This window comes from Barbus barbus (genome assembly GCF_936440315.1).
Source record: "Barbus barbus genome assembly, chromosome: 9".
Lineage (NCBI taxonomy): Eukaryota > Metazoa > Chordata > Actinopteri > Cypriniformes > Cyprinidae > Barbus > Barbus barbus.
In genome coordinates this window covers 5,371,065-5,381,015 of record NC_136737.1, presented here as the reverse complement: position 1 = coordinate 5,381,015, position 9,951 = coordinate 5,371,065, and the positions used below count along the sequence as shown (strand labels likewise).

Here is a 9,951-nt window from a genome sequence, read left to right as displayed (position 1 = left end):
CCAAAATATGCTTACTATTTGCTATCAGATTAGATGTAAGGGTGAACTCGTGAGTAGAGTATATAATTAGTTGTATTTGTATTTGTCTGTTATCCCCCGACCTCGCTCATTTTCAAAGCCTGGCTATGGCTGTAATGGTAACAGTAATGCCACCCGGTATGGTTTGAGCAATATATGTCTGTGCATGTACGGTATGGACAGATGCCCTTGGAGTGTGCATGGTGGCAGCACGCCACAGTTGTAGCTGCTAATAAAGTACCAACGTTGCCTTTCAATTGTGAAGCTGTTTTATTTAATGGACTCACAAGATCAGAACAACGGCCATGACCCACCCGAACCTCTACAATCCGTCGATAAACAATATAAAGAAAGCCAGATGTGCAATAACTATTGGGAATTGCTTGTTCACATGTGTGTTTACTGTTCAAGCCGATCTACTGCGCATGTGTGGAACACGTCCGCCGAGCGGACCACCAGCGTACACTTTTAGGTAGTATTAGGGACGCAGATGGTTTAAGAGTCTGGTTTTGACGCATGCTTTTGGCTTGAATAAAAATTTATACATTGTCCATACCTTCAGGATAAATTCGGATATGCCAATCCATTTATTGTCTATTTGGTATATTGCAAACAACACAAAATTATCATAAACAAACTTAGTGTTCATACAAACAAAATGTGTTTTTTTAGTCCATGTTGCTTTAAATGCTAATGAGCTCTGCTGACCCTCACTTCCATGGGGTGACGAGCAGACTTTAAACTTCAGCTGCGAAACTGGCTATCTAGCACATTATTAGGAAAGGCGATTTGCAAAGATTCATAAAAAAAAAAAACCTTATACTCACTTCTTCTGTAGATAAAGCTGGATCACGAATGATTCGCGCGAACATATATGCATTTAGACAGATCGGAGATTGGCGCATTCCCTTCAAAGCGAAAGTAACTCCGTCTGGTGTCGGAAGTAACTGACGACTGCTATATTCATTATTACATCTAACAACAAAACGCCTCAATCGCTTAATCGGAGACATCTTGTCCTCCCCTGCACCCGAGTCGACACAATGGTGGACTGACTGGACTCTCAGGGCATGTCTAAGACTTAGTACACACTGCAGGCTAAAGTGGCCCAAATCCGACTTTTTTGCCCAAATGTGACCCATATCTGATTTTCTTATGACAGTCTGAACAGCACAAATAGCCCTGCGAATTGCAAAGGGCGATTCCAAATCATCAGTCCTCATTCTGCTGGATCTTTCTGCTGCTTTTGACACTGCCAATCATCAGATCCTCCTGTCTACCCTCTCATCGCTGGGCATCACTCGGATTCCATTTCGCTGGTTTGAATCCTATCTCACCGGTAAATCCTTCAGGGTGGCCTTGGGAGGAGAGGTATCCAAACCACATCAACTGGTCACTGGAGTTCCTCAGGGATCGGTTCTTGGACCCCTCCTCTTCTCCACATACACTACATCACTGGGTCCCATCATACATGCACATGGCTTCTCCTATCACTGCTACGCCGATGACACACAGCTCTATCTCTCTTTTCAACCAGATGACCCAACGGTAGCTGCACGGATCTCAGGCTGCCTGGCGGACATCTCGGCATGGATGAAAGAACATCACCTACAGCTCAACCTGGCAAAGACAGAGCTTCTTGTCATCCCTGCCACTCCGACTCTACAGCATGACTTCACGATTCAGTTAGGCTCATCAATGATTACCCCATCAATTTTGGTCAGAAATCTTGGTGTTATCTTTGATGGCCAGCTGACCTTCAAAGAGCACATTGCAAAAACTGCTCGATCCTGCAGGTTTGCACTACACAACATCAGAAAGATCAGGCCCTTTCTGACAGAGCATGCTGCACAACTTCTTGTCCAGGCCCTTGTCATTTATAGGCTGGACTACTGCAATGCTCTTCTGGTTGGTCTGCCATCAAACACAATCAAACCTCTACAAATGATTCAGAATGCAGCGGCACGACTGATCTTCAACGAACCCAAAAGAGCGCATGTTACACCTCTCTTCATCTCCTTGCACTGGCTACCAGTGGCAGCTCGCATCCAGTTCAAGACATTGATGCTTGCATACAGAACTACCACAGGCTCAGCACCCTCCTACTTCCACTCACTATTACGAACCTACATCCCCTCCAGAAGTTTGAGATCTGCTAGTGAGTGACGCCTTGTGGTACCATCACAGAGAGGCTCAAAATCACTCTCCAGAACATTCTCGTTCACCATTCCTGGCTGGTGGAATAATCTTCCCACCCCTATCCGGAACGCCGGATCCCTGGCAACCTTCAAGCAACAACTAAAAACTAATCTCTTTCGGCACTACTAAACTAAAAAAAGAAGAAAAACATTAATCTTTCCCTCTATCTTTCTCTTAGTGATGTGATGTTCTGTGCCGAGGCTTCGAAGCTTGTATCAAAAATACGAAACATCTCACAGTGAAACAGTGTACCAGAGCTTGATTCGTTTTGCCATAACCACGTGATCAGTGACGTCTGAAGCTTCACTTTCGTGTACAACCGCGTGACTGCTTCGTAATCTGATTCAAAAATAGCTCAAACCCCTTGCGCAGGTTTCGCATGCCAAGCACCTTGGAACAGAGACTGAGCTCTTTTGAATTATCAGCATGGAACCAGCCAAGAAAAAAGACCGTTCGGAAGTCTGACAGCATTTTCAACTTGTATCAACAAATAAAATAAGCTAATAATAATAACAATAATTATTATTATTATTAGTAGTAGTAGTAGTAAGATTGGTATTTTAAAATAATAAATAATTATAATGAACTATAATATGAATAAATATTTACATGTGTATTTTATGCTTATTCAATGTATAACAAAATATGTTAAATAATAGGCCTACATAATGTAGGAAAATCATTTAAATATATTAATACATGTGACCTCTGTAAGAATCTATAGTCTGCCTCGACCCAACTTCCACTACACAATATATTTGATCATGCTCATTTCCCAAAATGGCTTAATTATTATAGAGAACAAGAAAGTCAACAGTTGTTTGTAGACCATTTGGTATGATCACGTCCTGAGCAAAAGGTGACCAATGGTAGCAGGTGTGGGACACTGAGAACCACCTCAGACAAAGGGGTGTCAGAACTTAATTAACATACAGACTACAGCTGTTACAAAAGGAGCAACTTCATTTACATGTAGGGTTGTAAACTGGAAATGTATAAAAGGCTTGAACTTATGATGTTCTGGGCTCATTCCGACTCCGTTGAATCCAAGGAACTACATGTACTTTGTCACTGCTATGCTGCAATAAACTTCTTCGTCAAGATCTTCAAAGTCCTCTTCACTTTTTCTTACACCTCCTTCTGTAGGTTGAGTGCCTAATTTGTTCTCAACAGCTTCCTTATAATAACAACACATCCTCCATGTTGAGACATTTTAGAGCTAAACATGCACGTTCACTAACCAGTTCACAAGCATTTCACAATAATGTCCTTTTCTTTTGATTACATATGCCTACATGAACCTTGCTTATGAATCCATGGGTTTATGAATAAAGATATAGCTAATGTGAATAATGCTGCATGTGTTGATCAAAGCACATTCATAAAAAAAAATGTTTCTGTACAAGTTACTTTATCCCATTTATGAATTATTTAATGAATTCATAAGCTATTGTGTACTGCATCCACGCAGAACAACTTTATTTCAGAATTTTTATTGTATTGCTTTTGGGGTTTTCAGAGCAGAAATATTGTTTCAGAGCAACAATATACAGAAAATAATGATTATTATTATAATAATGGGCCATCTGGGACATGTATCACCTTCTGACCACAAGATGTCGTAGTGTGCGCAGTGTTGGAAAACTTCAAGTAATTAATCTTTTTAGGATGCACTTGAGGGGAAAGCCTTGGTGCTTTGAAGCGTCTGCCAAATGACTAAATGTAAATGTAATGTAATATAACTGTATCTTTCATCATGTCCAATACTAATATGCTTTTTAAAACGTGTTTTTATTGTTTTTAGCCATATTTAATTAACAACCGCTAAAATATAGTTCTTCGTCAGCTTTTTGGCCTTTCCAGTATCCGTAGTACTTCCCCAAATCCGTGCAGCAAAAGCCATGTGGATATACAGCAATATATGTGGAAATCCAGAAACAGTCGAGCATGTTCTTCTCTACTGTTATGGTTATAATGAAGAAAGATCTCATCTAGGAAATTAAGAAAGCAGGAATCATGGGTGCTGAAGTTGACCTTTAAAAGTCTGTTATGTAGCACCCCTGTGTTAAAAGCTCCGAACTTTTCATTTCCTTTCAAAATTGAGGTGGATGCTAGTGCAAATGGAGCTGGAAATCTGCAAATCTTGCAAGAAGACGATCACGGGATGGATCATCCCGTGTGTTACTTCTCGAAGAAGTTTTTGAAACATCAACTGCATTATAGCACTATCGAAAAAGAACCTTTAGCGCTATTACTGTCTCTTCAGCACTTCGAAGTATATGTGGGTTCGAGTTCATTGCCAGTTAAAGTTTTTACTGATCATAATCCACTAACCTTCCTTGCAAAAATGCAGAACTCTAATCAGCGCATTATGCGGTGGGCATTGATTGTACAAGAGTTTAATATTGACATCTGTTATAAGAAAGGAAAAGAGAATGTGTTAGCAGATGCGTTGTCACGCTCTGTATAGGAATAATGTTAACTCTTAGTGGAGGGGGTGTTACGGAATTATGTAATTTCGTATAATGTTTTGAGTTTGTATATTGTTTGCATTTTGATTTTCTTTGTGTGTTTATTTTGTTGTTTGTTTCAGGATTACGATGATTAGCTGTGAGCTGGCTCCACTCCTTTGTGTGGGTTTAAAACAGTGCTTCCGTTTCCAGAAGACGAGTTGTTGCGATTCCGGGCCGGTCGCACTTCTCCTGTCTCCTCTCCAGCCGTCAGACCATTGTTGTAGCAGCTTATATGTTAGATACTTTTTGTCTTCATTTTCAGTGGCGTTCTTTGTAGGGTTGACCTGCCCTTTTCTTTTGAAATTCCGTTCGTTCTGTTTTGTTAGAGTATGGAGTTGTTGTATTTTGATTTTGGATATTTTGAGGGAAGTTATAGTTTGTCTAATTTATTTATTATCTGTTTTTGGTTGTTATTTTGGGCCTTGGGTTTTCCTGAAGATTATAACACCTATTGGTTTATTTTTTGTAACTTTGTTTGACCACACTCAACTTTCATATTGTTCAATTTCTTTTATCTTGATTTTTGTTGTTATTTGAATCGTTCGGGTCTGACGACTGGGCGTGGGAGTCATATGTATTTATTTTTTTTTTTTTTCTTTTGTTACGATTAAACCTAGACGAATCGTAATAGCGTGGTTTATTTATTTCCTTCTATATCACTGCCTCACACTCCACCCTAGTAGGTGGCGGAAATGCACCAAATCTGGTTTGCCAACCGCCATTAAGTTCAAAGAAGAAGAAAAGCCATGTGTCGGCTGGCTTGATCGCAGTAATGGCAGCACCGGTTGTTGTAGGCTGCACGTGGATAAAGAAGATTTTTGTTAGTGTGGGGGTGTTTGCATGGCTCGTGCACGGTAAGACGCTTATTTGCTACAATTCATCTTTCTGTCAACGATAAAAAAAAACAATGACATTTGTCATTCTAGACACCTTTTCTAGAGAGCAGTGAGCTGCTTAGTCTAACTTGCCTATCTTCTGCTCAGTGTCTCCGTTAACGACCGTATTACTTAATATTTCCACGCAAATGACATTTTGGGAAATGATCGCAATGCAGTTTGTGCTAAAATCTAAGATTGTAACTTAAAGATGATGACGCCTAGTTCTGCGACTATATATCACGTTGTAGGTGACGCACTGTTCCTCGACTAAAAGCCAATAGGATTTTTCCATAGGCTTTTGGATTATTGCAAAAAATAAGCTTTGTGTTCAATCATATGTTCATGAAACTTACACGTTTTGTCCATCATCGAGATAATCTTCACACAATAATGAAACTTTTATGAATTTTGACACCTAAATACAAGCCCCAGGCCTTAAAAGCTAAACTACAAGCAACATGTTCAGTAAAAAGGATTCGCTCTGTTGACATAATGTATATTCATGATACTTTGTGTATTGTGTTCAATCATTATTTGAATGTCAACTCTTTGTTTTTGTGTTGCATTAATAAATAATTTAAAAAAGTATTTACTCTGGATGAATTTTTTCATATAAACTGTAATAAATACAAAACTTGAGCCAAACTGAAATGAGACGTTAATAATAAATAGTAAGTAGTAAATAAATTAAATAATCATTAAAGCACGTTCTGTAAGATTTCTGTAAAAATCCTTGGCTAATATGAATGTTTTAATTAAAAACGTGTCTTCGTGTAGTACTCAATAAAGTTCTAGTGCATTCACAGCAGCATGGTATATTTATTTTAGTGAATAAAGTACCTCATTTCAGCTATCATTTTGTTAGGGTGGGTACACAATGTTATTTTTCCATTGCTTCTAGAAAATCCCCAATCTTTCTGCTTTCTAACAGCTTCATGTGTAAGCTTAATTTTAATGTGGCTTTAAGCAATATGCGTCATTAAAGTTTTACTTTCACCGTTACAAAGGCGCTACCAAGAGTCTCCGCTGGGATACATCAGCAGCAGTGTTGGGCAGTAACTAGTTACTGTAATACATGAACTACAGTGTAGCTAGTAAAAAGTAATAATTACTAATGAGATTTCAGTAATATTACAGTTACTATCCGTAAAACAGCTTTAGTTACTTTTAATGCCTCAGCCCCTACTGATTTGAAACCCAACTATCCAATAATTCCTAGATTTATTTTCATGATTGTCATGATACATGAAGTCAGCAGTGCAGCCAGCGAGCTTGAAATATGGAAAAGCTTATATTCAGCGGATGGAAATATTACCAATAGGCCTACTTGAATTTGTCAGAAGACAAGATGATCTGGACACCGACGTGTAAGCTGCGGCATTACTTTACTCTGGCGTTACACCCTCTGATCCCAATATAAACTGTATAAAATCTTTTTAGAGAATGAAACAATTTCTTATGAACTATTGAGTGTTTGTAATCACTTCTGACTGTGATCCAATGTGGATTTTGGTCAAATGATGAGGCTGAAATATATTGTTAGTAACATTTTAGAAGAATTTTATGGGAAAGATATGCAATTACAACTTATGTGGGGCGTGAAGACAACGTATTGTAACTAGTAGTGTAACTTTTTTTGTACTCTCCAAGAAGTGATTTATAATTGTCTGTTCATTTCATCTTCAGGTGTCCTCAGAGTGGATGCAGATAACGTCTCGGTGTCGGTGATGGAGGGAGATTCAGTCACTCTACTCACTGATGTGAAAATAATCCAACAAGAGAGAATGAAGTGGTATTTTAATGACATTCGCATAGCTCAAATCATTGACAATCAGAGTAAGATCTGTACAGATGATCAGTGTAAAGAGAGATTCAGAGACAGACTGAAGCTGGATCATCAGACTGGATCTCTGACCATCACAAACACCAGAACCACAGACTCTGGACTTTATAAACTGCTGATCAGCAGCAGCAGCATTGAAGAGATATTCAAAGTGTCTGTCCATGGTGAGTCATTAATGAATGTTTAAAGCAGGTTATTTGTGTTTAAATCGCACCTTCAATGTGTTATTTTTGACATTCAGAGCTGCTTTTTTATTTAATCATTAGAATGATTTATACAACAGAATAATTTGAGACTAATTTGTCTGTCCTTTAGCGAGCCATTAGATTTAGTTTCCTTTTAGTCAAACTTTCATCATCGCATTTCCAACCACCTTTTCTTATGTTTAAAATACTCTGGTATTTCATACTCATTGTTTTTAGTTCACTGGGTTCTAAAGTGTATTCAAAGGGTTTGATGTTAAAGGGATAGTTCACCCAAATTAACTAAAATCATGAAAATTGTGTCATTCATTACTCACCCTCATGCCGTTCCAAACCTGTAAGACCTGTAAGATCTTCTGAACACAAATTAAGATATTTTTAATGAAATCCGAGCGCTTTCCGACTCTCCATAGACAGCAAGGGTACTACCACGATCGAGGCACAGAAATGCAGTAAGGACATCGGTAAAACAGTCCATGTGACATCAGTGGTTCAACCATGATTTTACAAATACTTTTTCTGTGCAAAGAAAACAAAAATAACAACTTTATTCAACTATTCGTCTCCTCTGCATCACCCTAGAGCGCCAATTTAGGGAGTATCACGACGCACGCGTGCGCTTTGGGTTGGACGTTAACATGTTCTGATCAAAGCGTACACATGCGTGTTCTGTGTCCGCAGCAATGCATGCTTACGTTGTTTGTTAAGATCAAAGTACGCACATGCGTCGTTTTTATTTTTGGGTGAACTATCCCTTTAAATAAGTACCTACATTGTCTTTGTGAGCGCGAAATGTGGACAAATGTTGCTTTCGAGAATGAGAGTTAAGAGAATGTCAAATAATTACAAAATTTATGTCATAAATCAAATGTTATTGTGATTATTCAAGAAGCTTATTGAATATGTAATGCAGTAATTTATATTCTAGTGTAGTAATGCTTTAAAATGTGTATTTTATATATCCATATGTGTAATAGTCAATAGTAATCACTATTAACTTTTATTTTATTGTTTTTAGCTTGTCTAGGGACATTAATGTGCGCAATAATTTTCATAGTTTTTTTTTCCTGTTATAGAGTTTCCTCTCCAAAAAAGATTCTCCAGCAGTTGTTGGTTTGTGTTTCAGGTGTTTCTGCTGATGAGCGAAATGAAATGAAGAGAAAGTCAGCGAAGGAGGGAGAATATGTCACTTTAGATCCTGGAGTGCCAGAAAATCCAAATGATGTGATGACATGGTATTTTAATGACACTATCATCGCTGAAATCACTGGAGATCGGAGTAAGATCTGTACAGATGATCAGTGTGACGAGAGATTCAGAGACAGACTGAAGCTGGATCATCAGACTGGATCTCTGACCATCACCAACATCAGAACCACAGACTCTGGACTTTATGAACTAGAAATCACCAGCCACAAGCATCATCATTGTCATGGTCGCTGTACTGTCACCAGCATAAAGGACTTCTATCTTGATGTCATTGGTGAGAAGTTATGGCATTTGGATGGAAGAACTCTCTTAAGACCAGTTCACACTGCACCGACAGACGGCAACACACACTTCATCAGGTTTTTTCTGATGCCAGCGTCTGTTGGCTTCTGTCGGATCTCATTTTTGCTGATTGATCGTGCTGAATCGGCTCTTGTAAGGTTGTGGAACGTCTGAGTGACGTACTGTAATCTGGTGATTGTCCATGTTGATCAGGGTCTGTCGGTATATGGTGGGAATTGGGTTTTACTTGGTACTGAATCATCAGTGCTTTTGGCATCACAGTACCAAGCTGTGTTCTACTTTAAACTGAATCAGATTTAGATTTACTCTCTTAGACCTTCTGATATCTCAGTGTTCGTTGTAGATTAGTCTGACACTCTAACTAATGACTGTCTGTCTTTATCTGTTCCAGGTTCTGCCAGTTCTGCCCGGTCTTCAGCTGCTAGAGGAGGAATAATTGGTGGTGTTCTGATGGCGGCTCTAGCTGCTGTTGGTTTGATTTAATATCGCTGTAGTATCTACAGAAATGCCAAGTATCACCTACAGATACTATGGTGAGCTCAAGACATTGTCTGCATCGTGCAAAAATAGTGTTGAATGAGTTTGTGATTATTATTCAATGCAGACACGGAGAGAAACATGAAAAGGATGAAGACCGTGTATTAATGTAGTAAGTCTGTGTAGAAATCTGTTTTATCCCAATGAGCATATCAATGGGAAATAAACATTTCAAACAATCTCCTTCTCTAACTGATGAGCAATTTCCTGAGTACTTTTAAATGACGCTGTTGATTTCTCTCTTAATC

General features: G+C 38.7%; 1 protein-coding gene across 1 annotated transcript; it reads left to right on the top strand.

Moving 5' to 3' along the window:
* The first annotated feature begins 3,991 nt into the window (after window positions 1-3,991).
* On the top strand, window positions 3,992-9,736 carry LOC306874936 (uncharacterized protein). The gene is made up of 5 exons (XM_079425272.1): window positions 3,992-4,498; window positions 4,811-5,584; window positions 7,295-7,615; window positions 8,781-9,137; window positions 9,558-9,736. The coding sequence occupies exons 2-5, from the start codon at window positions 5,503-5,505 to the stop codon at window positions 9,647-9,649; spliced, it is 852 nt and encodes a 283-aa protein (XP_079281398.1). The 5' UTR covers window positions 3,992-4,498; window positions 4,811-5,502; the 3' UTR covers window positions 9,650-9,736.
* The last annotated feature ends 215 nt before the right edge of the window (window positions 9,737-9,951 follow it).